Below are 20526 nucleotides of genomic sequence, written 5' to 3' on the forward strand. Positions count from 1 at the left end.
AAAATAAAGAAAAAGAAATAATTTTGTATGCAGTGTAATTTTTCAACTGTTTCTCAAATGCAAACCTGAGTTATTACAATGCAATGTATTCAAAAGACAGTATCAGAAAATGTCAAGTTAAAGAAAATCGAATTTCACTATAAATCATGTTCAATAGAGATACTAGCACCTGCCTGTTTGAATGTCCTTCCAGAGAACCCAGGATTTAGAACTGTCTTCAAATATGATGAAGCAGCTCTGTTTCAATATGTTTATCTGCAATACAAATGAATATATTATGGTGATTTCTTAAAATTTTATTTTATTTTTTATTTTTGACATAGGGTCTCGCCATGCAGTTTAGGCTGAACTTGAGCTCACTTTGTAGCCAAGGCAGGCCTCAAACTCGCAACAATCCTCCTGCCTCAGCCTCCCCAGTGCTGGGATTACAGGCATGTGCCACCACGCCCGGCTAAAATTTTAAATATGAAATTAAATTTAAGATTTAAAGTTTAGTACAAAAAAACAGCAGAAATGTATTTTATTAAAATAACTTGCCTTTTTGATAGTTCCAAGATAAAACAAGCCATCTGACCATCTAGCTAGGACATCCTGACCCTCTTCAAATTTACATGCTGGCTTTTTGGCTTTTTGTCCATCCTGTAAAGACAGCTTGGTCAAGGATGTTGGCGTCTTTTGGTTTCGACGTAAAGGAGACCGCTTGTGGACCAGTGAATTACCTGCCCCTGTAGAGTCTCTGTTTAGGCAATAGAAGACCAAATATAATACTTACTAATGAAGTAAATAAATTTCATTGTAACATATTCCAAAAAGTTAAGTTGTTAAAAACCTTAATTGTGGGAAATACAACAAGTACCTCAAATAACAAATATTCTCTAAATAAGATTAAAATAAAATTGTAGCAATTCTCAGTATTTATCCATTGCCTACCCTAAGCAACCACACCAGCATAACATACTTGGGCAGCTGTCATCAAACAACATTTAGAAGTTGAAATAGGCAGGCCTCCATTGTAACTTGAATCTCATGACTGGGTTTAGATAAAAACTAAAAGTGAATTAAGCCTTAATCTCTTGACTATGCCATACACAGTTAAGACACATTAAAGGGGCAGGGGGGACCTGGAGCAGTATATTCATTCTTTAGAAGACCAGTCAGGGCTCCTCTACAGTGAGTCACTGTATAGAGGATAAAAGAGGATACTGAACTCCAGCCTCTTTTATCTTGGGGTGAATATCACAATTCTTCAAATATGAAAACCGAGAGTTTTTAAAAAATCAAGATCCACCAATTTCACAAAATACATTCAAATGTAAAGTGTATTATGAGAGCATTTACTTTTTTTTTTTTCCCAGTACAGGGGATCAAACTCACGACCTTGCGCTTGCCGGGCAGGCACTGTGCTGCTGAGCTAAACCTCTGGCCCCTGAGCATTTACTTTTTAAGGAAAACAAAAACTCTCAAAATTATATACTGAAAAATTATGGCTCATATCATACCATTCCATAAAGAGCATAACATACCACCACCAATTTTCTTAAAGGTAAAAAAGACAGTGTTTCAGAGGAGGGGAAGTTTATATATATATTCAGGCTGGCCTTGAGCTCACTGCTGGTCTCATACTCATAATGATCCTCCTTCCTCGGCCTCCCTAATGCTGAGATTACAGGCATGCACCACCATGCCGGGCAAGAAATGTATTTTAAATGTACCCAAAGAAGTAACAACAAAGGCCTTCCGTAAGTTACTGCAAACATTCATCTATATATCTAAGATGTTCAGCAAACTTCAGGTACAATAAGTACAAAGAGATCTACACTAAATCGCACTATAGTAAAAATATTGTAAGACAAAAATAAAATCTTAAAAGCATCAACAGAAAAATTACTTACATAAGGGAATCTTAAGATCAACAGATGACTGCTCATCAGAAACAATGACAGGAAAAAAACAGTGGGATAACAAAGCCAAAGTGTAAAAAGAAAAACCAGCCAACCAAGAATCTCATAGCTTGCAAAACTATCTTTCAAAACTGAAATAGATATTCTCAAATAAAAACTGTACTTTTTATCAGAGAAACCACGATATAAGCACTAGAACTGAGCTACATCCCCAACTCAACCTACCCTCTTTTCAGGGGAAAGGGTCATTCTAAACTACCCAGGCTGGACTTGCGCTTGGAATGCTCCTCTCTCAGCCTCCCAAATTCTTGAGATTATAGTAATTTAGCACTATGCCCAATTCCTAAAATTCTTTTTTTTTTTTTTTTTTTTGAGACAGGGTCTTGGTATACAGTTCAGGCTGGCCTTGAGCTCACTTTGTAGCCCAGGCTGGTCTCGAACTCACAACGATCCTCCTGCCTCAGCCTCTGGAGCACTGGGATTATTACTAAAATTCATAAAGTTAAAGTAACTAAATGCAGGGGCTGAGAATTTAGCTCAGAAGCACAGTGCCTGCCCACTGAGCACAAGGTCATGAGTTCGATTCCCAGTACCGGAAGAAAAAAAAAAAAAAAAAAAGTAACTAAATGCAGAAGGAAATTCAAACACCCACACATATGCACAACACAAGCATTCAAGGTAACTAATTATAAAGGTGTATAAGTGTACATTTCCTCCAAAGAAAATATACAAAGTATATAATCGTACTATGAGGCCTACAATACATAGAGATGTAGTATATTTGACAAGAATGGCATAAAGGAGATGGGTAGGGGCAAAACTGTATTAAAGAAATGATATATAAACCTATTGCAATGAAGAAAACCAAAAATGCTTAAATAAAAGGCTAAGTATGGGAGTCTGTCACATCAAGAAAGCACGTGTAGTATCTATAAGGGATTCACTGTTTCAAGTAAAAATAGTGGTAATTCCAACAATGGCACAAATATCCTACAATACTCTGTTTCACCACACATATTAAAAGTCTCAATGCAGGTCCAGATTTAATAGTTTTTGCTATGTCATCAAGAATTGTTAAAGAAAGGGGAAAATATAGACAAACAGACAGACAGATAGATAAATAAGACAGATATTTTTCCCTTTCTTTAACGATACATACAAGATAGATAGCTAAGATAACTGTTCTACTAATTTCTATTGTTTTGTTGAAAGGAACAGTTAATGCTTAAATTTTTTTGACCAACTTTACATGCTTTTATCTGCTACTCTGAACAAGTACTTTGAAGAGAACAATAAGCAATGTAACAACCATTGTTGAATTCCTATCTTGTTTTTCGAAATTCTGTATCATTTCTAATGTTTTATTATTTTGTTATTTTTTATTCTCTTTAAAATAAAAATAAAATTAAATCAGCAATAGAAAAAGAATAGTCATAAGCAAAAAGATTTTGTGTATGTGTTTATTTTATATTTGCTACTATGAGAGTATGTAACAGTGAAAAATTGAGGGTGTGGTTGAAAAATGCAGCAAATAATTTTTTTTTTTTTAAGCTTTTTGAGACAGGGTTTCACTATGCAGTTCAGGCTGGCCTCGAACTTACTTTGTCCCTCAGACTGGCCTTGCACTCATGGTGATCCTCCTGCCCCAGGCTTCTGAGTGATGGGATTACAGGCATGTCACCATGCCCAGCTTAAATTTTTATTTATTATAATAAAAGATACACTGCCATTAATCCCCTCTCAAAAATCTCACCCTCACTTCAAACACACTTATCCCATCATTCTGGTTTTTGGGGTTTTTGGGGTTTTTTTTTGTCTTTTGTCTTTTTGAGACAGGGTCTCACTATCAGGCTGGCCTTGGGCTCACTTTGTAGCCCAGGCTGGTCTTGAACTCCCAAGGATCCACCTATCTCAGCCTCCCAAGTGCTGGGACTACAGGCGTGCATCACCACGCCCAGCTTATCCCATCATTCTTGTCACTTTCTGAAGTCCTCTTTCATGAGTGTCTTTAGTTGTGCTGTTATGGCTGCCTAAATGTCCTGAACGGATTCAAAATGTTTATTTTTCGTGGCCATTTTGACTGTAGAAAAGAGCTAGAAGTTAAACAGTGCCAGAACCAGTGAATAAGATCAGTAAGGACATAGTGTAATGTTTTCAGGAGCCTACCTTTCCATTGGGCAGCACTGAGCAGCAGCATTCACCATATTTTTGATCATACCTTGTAAAAACACACAAAAGAAGACTTTCAGAACTGCTTCAGAACATGGCAAGAATCATGGGTATATCTGAAGAGGGATGGTTTTGAGGGTAAATAATGGTCATGTGTCTTTGACTATAATTTTTTTAAAAATGTAAATATTCACCAAATATTTCAATTACACCTCATCATAGGAGACTGATGCCACTGCTATGATTGATGCTAAAGCACAAAGCAATTTTACCCAACCCTGTTTCTGCAACATGAATACAAATGTCAACAAGGCAAAAAAGGAAACAAACAAAAAACCCTCCTGAATGTGCTGCAGTCTTAGCTATTCAAGTAGGCTGAGGTAAGATGATAGATTGAGCCCAAGAGTTAAAAACTGAGCAACATAGCAAGATTCTCATCTCAAAAAAACAAGCAAACAAAACAAAGTAACTTACTATTATTTAATCTTACAGAAGTCCCAATGGGGTCCACTGATCAGATTCTGAGAATTACTGTTCTAAACAAAATATATATTGTCCTTTATTACTGTTACAGTCAGCTATGAGAAAAGGGCACTTTAGCACTGATTAGAAAAGTTAAATGTTTGACACGATGAATGCTAGAGAATTCTAAAAAATGAAAGATGAACCACAAATAATTCCATCAACAGGGATATTTTAAGGCCAGGCTAAGAAGCTTTCTCTAGACACAAACAATTTCACACCTTCAAATCAGTGTGAAAATGACTCTACTGACAAGTAACTTTTTAAAAAGCTTTTTAAAAAATGATTGATTTTATACCCCTTCAGTTAAAATAATTAACCATGCCTCAACAGCAAAAGTCAACTTGAGTGAGAAATGACAACAGATACCAGGGGTATTCTGCTAGGACCTAGATGCTTCCAATTCTGGGGCAAAGTATACAAAAATAAATAAATAAAAATTGCAAATATTCTCAGACAGTTTCACATGCTCTGCTACTACTTCATCTAATGTGTCCCTTTCTCATGATAGCAAGATCTCCATTTTATTGTTATTTTCCTATTCTTGTCTTACTCTCCACTGTACCACTCACATTACACAGTACTTGTCCTTGTATCATATCAAGCATTTTTATTCCCCTAATGCAGTGATGTCATCATTAGAGCTCTAATTGTATCATTAGAGCTTCTAACGATACAAAAAGCCCACTGCAGCATGTGTGTTATAGGTTTGCCACCACTCCCATTTCTACCCTGCTTCTCCCAGTATTTCTGACGTTTTGTGTTTCAGAGGGAGCTCTGACCCAATAAAAGCCTTAACTCTTTATGCCTCAGTCTACCATCTTCTTTTATTCCTATTCACAGCCAAACCTCTGAAGAGTTAAGATTACTATATGCCTGGCCCTACACTAAGGATTTGCATATTCATTCACACATCATTTTTTGGGCCAGGCTTGACACATACAGAGGTAATTTAATATTCAAGAGTAGTGCTATGGAGGAGACATTTTTGGATATGAAAATTTTATAGTTACCTTTTTATATCCAGAAACTATAACTTGCAGACAAAATAACTTGACAAAGGTCAGACAATATAAAACCAGAACTAGCATTAAATAAATCTTTTTTCTTTTTTTTGGTGTTTTGGGTTTTTTTCTGGTACCAGGAATTGAACTCACGACCTTGCGCTCGCCAGGCAGGCACTGTGCCACTGAGCTAAATCCCCAGCCCCAATAATAAATCTTTTTTCTCCTGATATCTTCAACTATGGCATTCAACTATGCTGAAAAACTTGAAAAAATTAAGAGAAAGGGGAAACAAAATTCTCTTAATACTTTATGCTCTCTTCCCACCATTTTCTCCTGCTTCCCTCCTTTCAGGGCCAAACCTCTGGAGAAACGTCATATAACTTACTGTCTCTAATCCTACAATCTTCCCAACTTTTCTTCAATCCACAGCAACATACTCACCCCCAACCTCCACTAAAAACAGAGATGTCTGTTACAGCTTACACACAATGTTCTACACAGGGTATGGTATATAAAGACAGTAGTTATGAATTTATAAAATTCAAGTCAAGAAAAATCTACATTTAAGGTTTTTTTTTTTTTTTCACAAGAACTATATACACAAATAATCTCAGTTCTACTCTAAGTAAACAGACTGATTCATATCTAAGGCAGATACATACCAATCTTTTACCCAAACAAATATAAAGATCATCACATAAAAAGACATTAATACATCATTTACAAAAGCATTATCTTCTTTTAAAATTTTTCTACTCAAAGAAATCTTACAGAAAATGAAACAAGAAAAAGGTAAATGACCGAAAGCATAATTCAAACCTTTCTAAGATACACACCTTTGTTCATATCCCCAACTATTTAAATCTTTCAATTTTCCCATTATCATTGACTACTTCCCTCCTTTCTAAAATGTGACCTTTACTAGGAGGCAATTTTCTAATTTTAAAATTTATGCCCAGAGTGGTAGCCCACGCCTGTAATCCCAGCACTCGGGAGGCTGAGGCAGGAGGATCACTGAGAGTTCGAGACCAGCCTGGCTACAAAGTGAGCTCAAGGCCAGCCTGAAATCCATAGTGAGACCCTGTCCCAAAAAGACCAAAAAAAAAAAATCAAAAAAAGGTAAAAATTTCCTGTGTTATCTTGCCACACAAAAGAAGCTTTTTAAATCCTGCTTTTTCTTATGTTTATCTTACATATATCGACAGATATAATTTGTATCTTTTAACCAAAAGTGGAACATTATTTATGTACTGTTTTCTATAATTTTTCTCACAAAATATACATGATATGATCTAAAAATACGGTGAATGTTTACTTTTTTCAAAAGGTATTACAGTAAAAGATACATTGCCATTAATCCAACTCAAAATATCCCCCCCTCACTTCGAATATGCCCCATCATTCTTGCCATTTTCTAAAGCAGTTCTGGAAGTCCTTTTTCACTATCTAGACATACTGTCATGGCTGCCTAGAGGTACTGAATCCATTCAAATGTATGCCTTTCATGGTCATTTTCACCTTGACGAATAGTCAGAAGATATGCACAGTGCCATATCCAGTGAACAGATGGATAAGGACACACTGTAGCGTTTTTATAAGCTTACCTTTTCACTGGATGGAACAAAGCAGCAGTATCACCATATTTTCTATAACATTCTCGTAAAGACACTCACAAAAGGTTTCCAGAACTACTTCAAAATGTGGCAAGAACAGACTAAGTGGTCAAAGCAAGTGGGATTAATGGCACTATGTCTTTTACTGTAATAAATTTTCAAAAATTTAAACATTCCCTGTATATTTTGGGTTTTTTTGTTTGGCGGGGGGTTGCCTTATTGAGACAGGGTTTCACTATGCAGCTCAGGCTGGCCTTGAACTCACTTTGTAGCCCAGGCAGGCCTCAAACTCACAGCAATCCTCCCACCTCAGCCACCCAAGTACAGGGATTACAGGTGTGAGCCACCACCCCCAGCTCAATGTATATTTTGATCACATATCATATCTTGGACAACATAATTTCCATCGGTGTAAGTTTAAAATAAGGGCTATAAAAATTTTTTAGGCCAGAAATGGTGTTACAGGCCTGTATTCTCAGCTACTTCGGAGATCAAGGCTGGAGGATTACAAATTTCAAGCCAGCCCAGACAACTTAGCAAGACTGCTGTCTCACTAAAAACATGTAAGAGCCAGAGATGCAGCTCAAGGGCAGAAGGCTACCGCCCCCTCCTTCTTTTCATTACCAGCTAAACTACCTTCTAACAATTAACCTAGATGAGGAATATTCTGAATGTTTCCACTGTTTTACCATCACAAGCAAAAGTCATTCTTTTACATTTCCAACTACAATATAAAATAAGTAAGTTCTGTAGCAAGGAATATGTATTTTTTCCTTTTTATTATGGAATATTACAGTATACAAAAATAGACAAAACAAGTATAACAGACCATCAAGTACTTATTACTCAGATTTATATAGCCTCTTATTACATTTATCTTATAATGTCATAGATATTATCAAATTATACTCCCAAAAGGCACCTATATACAACACTCTCACTGACACTACCAGGGTGGCACTTGAGGGCACACACCTTCTTCACAAAGTATTATCATTCTTTTTCTTTTTTTGACAAAGGGAACCAAACTCGACCTAGAGTTTGCCAGGCAGGTGCTGTCCCACTGAGCTGTATCTCCGGCCCTATCATTCTTTTTCTATTGGCCAATACACACACACATACAATTTCTATTATTATCAAACTGCTCTGAAACAATTTTATCTTCTAAAAACTGTAACTGATGTTCTCTGTCCACTTTTATTGAAATGTTAATCTTTTCATAATTTTCAAAAGCATCTTTTACAGTATAAACAAACCTTTAATATACATGTTGCAAGTACAGCTCATACACTATTAAGTACCAGGACAAACAGACTTTTTGACTGGTTGTTAATGTATCTTCTAAGTACAGTTGATGCCAGTCAACAGTCACAAGGTTGTATCTTTTTTTTTTTTTAATTAAAGACAGAGTCTCACTATGCAATTCAGGCTGGCCTTGAGCTCACAACAAGGCTGTATCTTGAATGTCCCCTCATCTCAGATTTAGGCCACCTCTCTGATTAGGACTGCAGAAAATTTAAATTAAAAAAAATTACAAAGCCAGGCATGGTGAGGCATGGTGGCGCACGCCTCTAATCCCAGCACTTGGGAGGCTGAGGCAGGAGGATCATTGCGAGTTTGAGACCAGCCTGGGCTACAAAGTGAGCTCAAGGCCAGCGTGAACTGCATAGCGAGACCTCGTCTCAAAAAGACAAAAAAATAAAATAAAATTTTTAAAAAATGAAAATAAAAATATGGGAGATGCCCCACCGACTTTTTCTTATGTCCCTCTGCTATTGTATCATATAAGGCACTCCCTGATCTTCTCAAGATTCATTTTAAACTTCTAGGTCCCACCTTTTCTTTTTAAAGGATGTTAAGAATGTCTAGAATCCCCTCACTTCCTCAAATGGCCACTTCTCCCAAACAGAATTACAAGCTAAATACAAGCCAAATTTCATTACATTTGGAAGATATCCTTTTAGTGAACAGGTTTAGTGATATTCCAATTAAAATTTCAGCAAGACTTTTTAGGAAGCCAAAAATATTATAAAATTAACATGAAAAGCTAAAGGTCCAAGAATACCAGATTAGTCAACTTTTACCACCGAGTTATATCCTAAACTTTCTCCTCCTCCCAGCTTTTTTTTTTGAGACAGAATATTACTAAATGGCCTAAACTAGTCTTAAACTTGCAATCCTTCTATTCAGCTGGCAAAATAACTCGGATTACAAGCCCGCACCATAGCACCTGCCGAAAGACTTGACAACCCAGAAACTTTATGTAATCTAGAGAAAAGCTTCTGAATGGGTAAGGAACAAACAATGGGACTAATGCAACTGAATATCTCAAAAACAGATTTACATTAAGGGAAATTGATAAATTACAAAATAACAAAAAGTACAGAAAAAAATTACTGCATAAAGTGTAAACAAATATTTAGTAAATTTAGCTTGAGTAAAAAGATCACACTCCTAACTCTAAATATATAGAAAAAGTGAATGCCAGCTGGATCAGACATGAAAGTACAATTATAAAATTTTACTAAAAATTTTTTTTAATTTAAAATTTTACTAAAATCATGAAATTTAATTTAATATATGTAGTGCACTGTTAGGATTTCGGGGGGGTAGAATATACATTTAACATTGTAGAAAGATCATTTAAGCACACTGACGAAAACAAAAGTAGCACCAAGGATACAGTTCAGTGGTAGCACATGTGTTTAACATGCACATGGATCTCGTTCAATCCCCACCATCAAAAACAAAAACAAAAGCAGAACAAAATCACTCACCAAAATGAAAACATGTCTGCATAAAGGAATCTACATATAAGGACATATTTTAAATATATTCAAATGAGCACTTCAGTGATTGATAAATAAGAGTGAGGATCCAACTGGGAACTGGGAAAACTGGATGTAACCTGACCATGGATTTGGGATAACGTAGTACACTAGTACAGTTCTTCCAATGTTACCATGACTTGACTCAATTCATCAATTTCCAATAAAACAATACAGGGGACAGAGTAACAGAGAGGAAATTAATGAATCAAGACCAAAAAGAAAAACCCCAAAACAATACAAAAGGTCAATGAACCAAAGAGTTCTTTGAGAATCAAGAGTTGAAAGGATGGGGGCTGGGGATTTAGCTCAGCGGCAAAAGCGCCTGCGTGGCAAGCGCAAGGTCGTGAGTTCGGTTCCTGGTACCGGAGAAAAACCAAAAAAAAAAAAAAAAAAAAAAAAGAGTTGAAAGGATGGGAAAAGGAAGTAAAAGGATTAAGATCCCATACATACACATGCATGCACACATATATTTATGTATGTGTAAGTATAGTGTATGAATTTACTAATTCTCTAATGATGAATATATTTACTATGTATAGCAAAATATACTAATAAAAAATTGATAAAAACATTTTAACAAGTTTAATTGTGGTGACAGTGGCACAACTTGGTGAACATACTAAGAGCCATAAATTATACCCTTTAAATGGGTGAACTGTATTATGACATACCAATTATATCTCAATAAAGCCAAGTTTTTTTTAAAAAGTGCCTATGCTAGGCTCTATGGATACAATGGTGAATAATCTAAGCAGTCAAGATCCCTCTCCTAAGAGCCCAACATTAGAGTAAGAAAAATTCAGCTAGACCTTCTTAAAGGCCACTTTCCAGATTCAAGCATACCCACCAAGCTCAGGTTAGTTGCTGTCTTGGCGTGCTACAGTTCCTACATCATTAAACTTCCCATTTGTGTGCTCCATTTGCCTACCTGTCTCTATATATTCTCTCCTTGTAAACAGTCCATATTCTTGAGAGGAAGACTGTCCTTTCTTGTTTACTGCAACCTCCCCAGTACCTAGCATGGTGCCCAGATATAGCAGGAGTACAATAAATAATCAATAAAATACCAGCAGTAACTGGTAATTTAATGAAAAGCAACCTTCTAAAGGCCAAATGCCATACCACAACATAGAACTCACCTCCCCAGTAGGAACTTTCATCCCTCTACTGTGCTGCTGCGATTTCCCTCCTCTTCGCTGGTAACCCCAATCAGCCATGACAGATCCACCACACCATTTCTCCAGTACCCTTGCCACTACTCGTTAGCCCACGCAGTACCACTTTGCAGCTAAGGGAGAAAAGAAAGAAAAATCTAGTCCTACTTCACACTCCCACTAGAGCACTTTCCTTGACTTACCCAACCCACAAAGCCAAATAATCTGGAATTACAGGGAGGAAAAAGGGGTACTGCTAAGAGAGAGAAGGAAAACAAATCTATTCCACTGCTATCCTAATCGTAAGTGCCATAGGTTTCATACCATAAACAGCACAAAGCTGTCATCTTCCCCACAATTTTCTCCATTCCCTGGGAAAAGCAGTAAATACTGTATGTGGGTTAAACCCTGTGAAGAATGCAACCTAACAAGGGTACCACTTCAGGAGGAAACTTTCGTTCAGATATGATAAATTCAGAGGCCAAGCAGGGCCCAAGTAGGATCAAGGTGCAAGGAGGCAGCAGGCAAGCAACTAAGCTTGGCACTACACCAAAGCTAAGGACAGTAAATTCTCTTATTCTGAATAATAAATTCTCTTAATAATAAATTCTCTTAAACTGAAACCTAAGACTGGCTGCCTTCTTTCCAATTTGAAGAATCCTTAACTCTAATGTCAAAAGAACCAGGAAGATAAAAAATATAAAGTACACAGCTTAAAAACTGTATTCCTAGCCAGAAGTGGTGGCACACACCTATAATCCCAGCACTCAGGAGGCTGAGGCAGGAGGATTCTTGCAAGTGAGAGACAAGCCTGGGCTAGAAAGTGAGCTCAAGGCCAGCCTGAACTGCACAGTGAGACCCTGTCTCAAAAAGACCAAAAATACATAAATAAACTGTATTCCTTCATTTGAGAAACAATATAGGGTAATATGGAATTTTTTAATCAAACAGTACAGAAAGGGATAAGACGTACTTCCTTATTTCCAAATAATGTGCTTACAATTATCTTTTTAAATAATGTGCTTATATTATCTTTTTAAAATGATCAATTTCAAACCTAACTTGCTATAAAAGATAATTCACATTGTATACCAACTCGCATTTCCTACATCTCATATTCTATAAATCTAGTTGAGCTATTTTCATTAAATCCAAGTTTTGCTTCATTAAAACTATGTAAACATTAGTTAGTCACTGTAAAAATAAGCAGTACACTCTAAATTGCTATTCACATTTAATTTTTCCCCAGAATTGCTCACTACATCTTTTAACTGCCTCCTTATTTCAAAATCTCAAGGATAATTTCAAATCTCACACACATAGGTAACTCTTGCTCCTACAGCCCTCCATGTTCCTGCACCAATCTGGAATGATCATTCCAGGCCTTGGCCTCGCTGCCTTGGAAATTCCTCTAACTATTCTGCTTTCTATATCACATACTCTTTTTCTGAAGCAGTGGCATGCAATAAAAGGATGTTTGCATGTAAATTTTCTTAGTCTGTATCTAAAAATATCCCAATTGTACTCTGACAATTGACTGATATACGTGTAGAGGTATGCACTATAGTACCAGCTACTCAGAAGAGGGAGGTAAATTGCCTGAGTCCAGGAGTTCAAGGCCAGCCCAGGCAACATAGCAAGACCCTGTATCGAAAGAAGGGCTGGGGACATAGCTCAGCGGCACAGTGCCTGCCTGGCAAGCATGAGGCCGAGAGTTTGATTCCTGGTACAAAAAAAGGCATAACCAAAAGGAAAAAAGGGGCTGGGGATGTAGCTCAGTGGTAGACTGCTTGCCTGGCATGCATGAGGCCCTGGCTTTAATTTCCAGTGCCACAAAACAAAAACAAAACAACCAATAACACAGCTTCTTACGTAAAAAATTTTATGTTGGAAATAATTTTCCTTAGAATTATGATGATATTCTTGTTATACTCAGCATACAGTGTTGTGATTAAAAAAATCTCATTCTACTCCATTTTTACTCCTTGATAGGTTACTTTTTTCCCCATCAGAAACTTTTTAGTATCTTCCTTTATCCTTCATGGCTTAAAATTTTATTAAGGATATATGTCTAGTACTGTTCAGCCCTTGGTAAATTCTTTCCAATATATATTTCTATAGAGACCCCCCCCACCCCAAATTGGCCTCTCCTTTCATACAGTAGGCTTTATTCAACTATTTACTCAACCTCAGTTGTCCACTGACATTTAACACTGAGATTATAGTAATCTGCACAGGAATGCTCCATACTGAGTTTTGCATTTGGGTGATCAGGTGGGAAGGTAACACTTAAACAGAAAACCTCTGAATGCCAAAATATGGAGCTTTTTCTTCAAGAATTTACCAATTTAGGGGGTTGGGGATTTAGCCCAGCAGCACAGCGCCTGCCGGGCAATCGCAAGGTCATGAGTTCGATGAGAAAAACCAAAAAAAAAAAAAAAAGAATTTACCAATTCAAAAACTACCTTTATATTCTTTACCTGAGGGGTTAGACAACTGGATATGGGTACAGAAGTAAACATCTCACTCTGGCCGGGCATGGTGGCGCATGCCTGCAATCCCAGTACTCGGGAGGCTGAGGCAGGAGGATTGTTGGGAGTTCAAGGCCAGCCTAGGCTACAAAATGAGCTCAAGGCCAGTCTCAACTGCAGAGCGAGACCCTGTCTCAAAAAAAAGACAAAAAAAAAAAATCTCACTTTGTCTGTAGATGTTATCTACTCATTCTTGACCTCTGCAACCCTTGTTGGGGGGTGCTATTAGTAACAAAACAAGCATATACTCTAGTTCCAGTTGGGCAACACTAAGAAACACATTCACTAGACAACAAGATTAAATTATGAAACCATTACAATAGATAGTAAGTACTAGGAATACCACAAATAAACTATATGACAAACTATAGATCAGCTGACTTGGAATCCCTATTCCCATTATAATGGCTTATATGCAAAAATGCATCCATATTATAAACAATCAATGTATACATTTTTATGTCCCAAGCTGCTGAAAACTTGTATCTGAGACTGGCTACTTCAGAATACGCTTTTTAGTTAACCAGAACATTTTAAACAACTAAAACACTCTATACCCAAAAACATGTTATAATAAAAAACAAGAATACATAATGAAAATTAAGCAAAACATTATTTTTATCTAAACTATTATTTACTGAATGCCTCATGTATAAGGTGTTATGCTCAGTATTAAACAAATACAGAAAGACATAGTACGTACACAAAGGAACTACGGCCTAATGAGACATACATATGCCAAAAACTATATGCAATATAAATCAGACACGAGAATACTATCTAATCTATCGAGGACCAAGAGGCAGAGTCAAATAAAGTTTTATCAAGACGCAGCTTTTAACTGAAGAGATTAAGAGTTTGTTGTAATAGTTTACCAGAAAACCTTCAGAGAGGACTTCTTAAGCCTGGGGACATATGCAAAGATACAAAGTCACTCTCATAGCACACAATTTTTAACAAAACTTCAATGCTGTAGAGCTAAAGCTCAGATTAAAACAGAGAAAGTGGCAAAGTAACACTGGACAAATGAAAAGGCCATGAACTCCGCTGGCTGTTGAGGTAAGGACTTTCCTTCTCTCCATGTCTTATTTATTTGTTACATATCTTTTGAACCTAGCACATAACAGGTTCTGGCAGAAAGAACAAGCAAATGAATGTTATGCAAAGGAGAGAAAAGATAGAAACCTAATAAACTATAGTAGCCTATAAATAAGAAAAAAAAAGGACCAGGGATATAACTCAGAGGCACAGCACCTGCCTGGCAAGCACAAGGTACTGAGTTTGATTTCCAGTACAAAAAAAAAGAAAAAAATTTTAATTAGGGCCACAAAGAAGTTGAAATAAGAAAACAATCCCTGTATAGTAGGCCTCTGAATAATCTATTTTATATACTTTACATTTTTTAATTTTTAAAAAATAGCCATGGTATTACTCTGTAACAAGAAATACAGGGCTGGGGATGTAGCTCAGCAGCACAAGTGCCTGCCTGGCAAGCACAAGATTCAGAGTTTCATTCCCAGTACCTAAAAAAAGAAAGAAACAAACAAACAAACCAGAAATTTATTTTTTTTCAAACCAGAAATTTTAAAAAATTTAAAATTTAAAAAAAAAAAAGAAATAGCTGGACATGGTGGTAGACACCTGCAATCCCACCACTCAGGAGGCTGACGCAGGAGGAGTGCCAAGAGCTTGAGACCAGTCTGGGCTACACACTAAGTTCAAGGCCAGCCTGAACTACATAGCGAAACTCTGTCTCAAACAAACAGATAAAAAGAAATAATGTGAGAGTGGTATTTAGGATATGAACAGGTATTAAAGATTAATTTTATGTGATATTGAAAACAAATGAGAAATTTAGAATAACTATTAGATTTTTCATTGGAGTAACTGAAATGATATGGGGAAATCAGGATAAAAGAAGTTACAAAATTGAATCATCTATGCTTCATCCAAGAAAGGATGTGTTATAGACAAAATACTTATAAAAAAATCAACTGAAACTGATTCAGAAAGTCTTAAGAAATTTGAAGATGTAAAATCATGCAGTGTATGTTCTTTGGCTACAATGCTGTAATACTAACCCCCAATAAAAAGATCAACTTTTGAGCTGGGCGTGGTGGCACATGCCTGTAATCTTAGTCTGTAATCTTAGCACTTGGGAGGCTGAGGCAGGAGGATCACTGCAAGTTCAAGACCAGCCTGAGCTACAAAGTGAGCTCAAGGTCAGCATGAACTGCACAGCAAGACCTTGTCTCAAAAAAAAAAGATCAACTCTGAAAATCTGAAAATCAAGACATACACTTTCAGGACCAGGAATATAGCTCAGTGGCACAAGTGCCTGCGTGGCAAGCGTGACGTCATGAGTTCGATTCCTGGTACCAAAAAAAAAGCTAGAAGACATACACTTTCAAATATTTCATAGGCCAGCCGGGCGTGGTGGCACATGCCTGTAATCCCAGCACTCGGGAGGCTATGGCAGGAGGATCGTTGTGAGTTCAAGACCAGCCTGGGTTACAAAGTGAGCTCAAGGCCGGCCTGAACTAAATAGCAAGACCCTGTCTCAAAAAGACAAAAAAAAAAAAAATTCATAGGCCAAATAAGAAATAATAGAAATTATCAAGTATTCTGAACTGCACAATAAAAACCATATATAAAACTAGGATGCTACAGTTAAAACATAAATATCAAAACACGTGACTAGGTACGTTCAGAACCTTGGGTGCACTAGGCAAAAATGCTCAACGACTGAAGCTACATTCCCAGCAAAACACATATATTAGAAAAGAAAGGAGTGAAAGTTAACCAACTAAGTATCAATCTCACATGATAAGGGAGAAGAAAACACATACAGTCAAGGAAAGCAAAAGAAAAATAAAATTAATGAAAAGAAAAACATACACGGATATTCTTCATATAATGATGTACCTTCTTAACAACTGTTTGGACTTAGGACTGAGGTGCACTCTTCAGACTTATAACCTGCTGCTTGGACTTATGACCCCCTTTGTTTGCAGGGGGTACACTTCTGCACATCTTGTTTATAGAGCCTCGGTGTCTTTTTTTGGTATAGTATACCTTCTTTATACATTAGTACTGTAACTTTTGCTGATTGTACTGTATAGTACTATAGTTTTATGTTGTTACACACTGCAGTACTACATATGAGTAATGCAAATAAAAGCAAAGTCATCAAGTTAGAGTTTCCTTTGACTATTTCTTCAGTCTAAATACTGTAATGTATAAACTATACACGATTCCTCTTTTGGCAATCAACTCAGACACCTAGTTGTGGGACCATAACTCAGTCGTTAAACAAAGAATATCTGGGGCCGGGGATATAGCTCAGCAGTACAGCGCCTGCCTGGCAAGTCGTGAGTTCAATTCCCAGTACAAAAAAAAAAAAAGAAAAAAAACAAAGTATCTCTATACAATAAAACAAGTGACAACAAATTTGTTCCTTTGAAAAGATTAATACTATCAAACATCTGGAGGATTAATCAGAAAGTCTCGGAAGTACCTGGATATAAATATGCACAGCTGGTTAAGAATATCACATATGGAAGTGAAGATATAGAGGTCATAATATTGCTACCTGAAGTCCTGGCTAGAAATGAGAAGTAAAATGGAAATGAAGAGGATTTTACTCCATCAAGATGGCAGATGAACTCTGTCTCATATCAAAGTAAAATGTTCAAAAAATACTCCATAGTCACTCATACCACAATACAAGTGAAACCCCAAATCACATTATGTGAAACAGAAGAATAACTGCACATGGGGGCACATGCCTGTAATCCCTGCACTCCGGAGGCTGATGCAGGAGGATCAAGGTGAGTTCAAGGCCTGCATGGGATACATAAGTGAATTCAAGGCCATCCTGAAGTAGATAGCAAGCCTGTCTCAAAATACACATGTGTGCATGTGATGGAAGAATAAACACTTGTAAAATCTAAAAGACTAAACAACTTCCCAGCAGAAGGACCAATGAGAAGCAAACTCATTAGTTTGCAGAACCCCCAAAACACTAAAGAAATGGTACCACCAAATTCAAATGCCAGAGGTCAGGTGACTACAGTAAGAATGGAGCAATATGTAATGTCTTCATACAATGACACTTAGACATCCCCTCTCTCCAAGTCACATTTCCTACCCTCTACATCCCACCAAACATAGTTTGTTCTTTCAAGGAACTACATCAAGGCAAACACAAAGCCCAGGGGTATAGCTCAGTGACAGAGCACGGGCTTAGCATGTACAAGGTCCCATGCTTGATCCCCAGCACACACAAAGAAGTGAAATACAAGGCACAGGAAGAAGTAAGTTTTCTTTATAAATATATTCAAGCCAATAAAGAAAATAAAATGAGTGAATTTTTAATCACTATTTGCTAATATCTAATGAATAAATGGATCTATGCATTGAGCATAAGTGTGTGATAATAGCACAGCAAGAGAAATAATCAGATGTTACATGCATCTTGATATAACACATCACATATGTGAAATAATCTTTTTTTTAAAAAGGCAGAGCCAAATCTGATAAGCTAGATCTGAAGACCAATTTACAGGAACTGCAGAGAAATATGGTCAGTCATACAATGGGGACACAATCAGCAAAATCCAAGCTAAGAAACTTACATGCTTTGCAAATGACCTGGTTTCTCTCACAAATAAGTTGGAGTGGAAAAAAAGTCAAAATATAAAGTAAAACTTGTAGCTGAGAAAAACTTAAAACATACATTAGAACTATAACCATTAAGCTGCATGCTTGCATATTAAGATTATACTGGAAAAAATATACATAATAACTATAACCCAAGATGTGACTGTCTTTGGGGGATGGAAGGACTGCAATTTGGGCTTCTGGGTTAGGTGGTGATGTTCTATTTCTTGACCCTGTCATGGTTTCAAAAGGAAGAGTGATACACACCCGTACCCCAGCCATTCAAGGAGGTGGAAGCAAAAGGAATGCTTGAGCACAGGAGCTCCAGACCAGCCCTGGCACCACAGAGCGCCCCCCATAAACAAAAAGCTCTTTCCCACATAAGGCATTTATATACTTTGCACCTACTATCAAAACTAGCCTCCTCTCCCCTCCATTTTTTGCACAGTTGATTCTTCTAAGTAATTCCTATTGAAGTAGGTACACTCTCCAAAATTCTTTCAGAGAACCCAGTTTTTAAAGACTTATAACCACACTGGGATTGCAACTTAGTGTAGAATACCTGGCTAACATTAGCCCAAGGCCCTGGAAAAACTGGCTTTCCACATAATGAAGAAAAAAAACCTATAACCTACATTATATTTTTCTCTAGTTCTTTATTTTGAAAATGGGCACATACAAACCCAAGTAATCAAAAGAATACAATAATTTACTTTTCACTTAAGATTTACCAATTAATATTTCACATTTCTTTCCCTCTTACTATAATACACGTTTTTGCTAATTTAAAAGTTGCAGACATAACATGTCACCCTTAACCATTAGCATGTATTCCCTCAAAATGATGAACTTTCTCCTATACAGCCTCATCACATTACATCCAGTAAATTTAACATTGGTTCAGTATCATTATCCTCTAACACCCATATTCAAATTCAACTGGACACAAAAATGTCTTCAGAGCTTTTTTCAAAATTGAGAATCCAGTTAAGTTTCCATATTGTATTTGTCTCTTTTGTATTCTTTAATATCAGTTATGTTCTCATTTTTTGTTTTTTGGTTGGCTGGTTGGTTATTTTCCTAATAGCTGACATTTTTCCAGCTATCTTGGTAGCACGCTACACATTCTGGATCTGTCTTACTGTTCTGTCATGTCTAAAATCAAGGTTAAACAGTTTTACCAAAACCACTACATAGAAGATGCTAATGTGTCTACTCATTTGTGTTGTGTGTCTCCTCCTCACTCCTCCCAACCATACTGCACACTGCACAATGGCAGGGAAAATGTCTTGTCCAACATATCTCTAGCATCTAAGACTATATGCCACACAGAAAGTTCTAAATGCAGCCGGGCATGGTGGCGCACACCTAATGACGGAGAATTCATGAAACGCTATCAAAAAATGCTAAGACTGTAAGCCAATGGAGGAGCTCAAGCATTTATAAGAACCTTAAAACTAATGTGAAGACCAGAAAAAATATTTTCTTCTAAATAAAACTGGGCCAGGCACGGTGGCACATGCCTATAATCCCAGCACTTGGGAGGCAAGATCATTGTGAGTTCAAGACCAGCCTGGGCTACAAAGTGAGCCCAAGGCCAGCCTGAACTGCATAGTGAGACCCTGTCTCAAAAAGACTTAAAAAAAAGAAAGAAGAAAAAAAGAAATAAAATTGGATGCTCTCTTCTCAATGGAAATTGGTTTGTTTAAAGCATCTTAATATATTAAAACTGTAATTCGAAACGAACAAAAAAAAACCACTCTGCTTGAATTAGAAAAATGGTACATGCGGCAGATACTTCTCAATGGCTGAAAGCTCAAGATAGTTAAGACCTAGCCCAGACTGAAGAAACTCTGAAATCAGGAGAAAACTGGGTCATATTTTTCAAAAAGTTTAGGTCCCAGTGCTGGGAGCATTGCTCAATGGTACAGCACATGCCTAACATGCACAAAGCCATGGGTTTGATCTCTAATACCCTACAGAGAAGGTGCTATAACTAGACTATATAGAAAGCAACTAAAAGCTGGGCATGGTGGCACATGCCTGTAATCCCAGCACTCGGGAGGCTGAGGCAGGAGGATCACTGTGAGTTCGAGGCCAGCCTAGACTACAAAGTGAGCTCAAGCCCAGCCTGAA

General features: G+C 37.0%; 1 protein-coding gene across 15 annotated transcripts in view; it reads right to left on the minus strand.

The window, feature by feature from the left end:
- The window catches only part of Mtf2 (metal response element binding transcription factor 2), a 64585-nt gene that overhangs the window by 35470 nt on the left and 8589 nt on the right, over positions 1-20526 (minus strand). For 4 of the 15 annotated variants that reach the window (XM_005385023.2, XM_013514406.1, XM_013514405.1 and 1 more), the window contains 4 exons: positions 11183-11331; positions 4068-4119; positions 538-736; positions 174-255 (listed from right to left, as the gene is read on the minus strand). In XM_005385023.2, coding sequence (XP_005385080.1) covers positions 174-255; positions 538-736; positions 4068-4117 — 331 coding nt within the window. In that variant the 5' untranslated portion in view covers positions 4118-4119; positions 11183-11331. Of the gene's footprint in view, positions 1-173; positions 256-537; positions 737-4067; positions 4120-11182; positions 11332-13677; positions 13802-20526 lie in introns of those variants that run through there. The other 11 variants (XM_005385025.2, XM_013514407.1, XM_013514404.1 and 8 more) reach the window with 6 other exon arrangements.

This window comes from Chinchilla lanigera, unplaced genomic scaffold (genome assembly GCF_000276665.1).
Source record: "Chinchilla lanigera isolate Chin_1 unplaced genomic scaffold, ChiLan1.0 scaffold00022, whole genome shotgun sequence".
Lineage (NCBI taxonomy): Eukaryota > Metazoa > Chordata > Mammalia > Rodentia > Chinchillidae > Chinchilla > Chinchilla lanigera.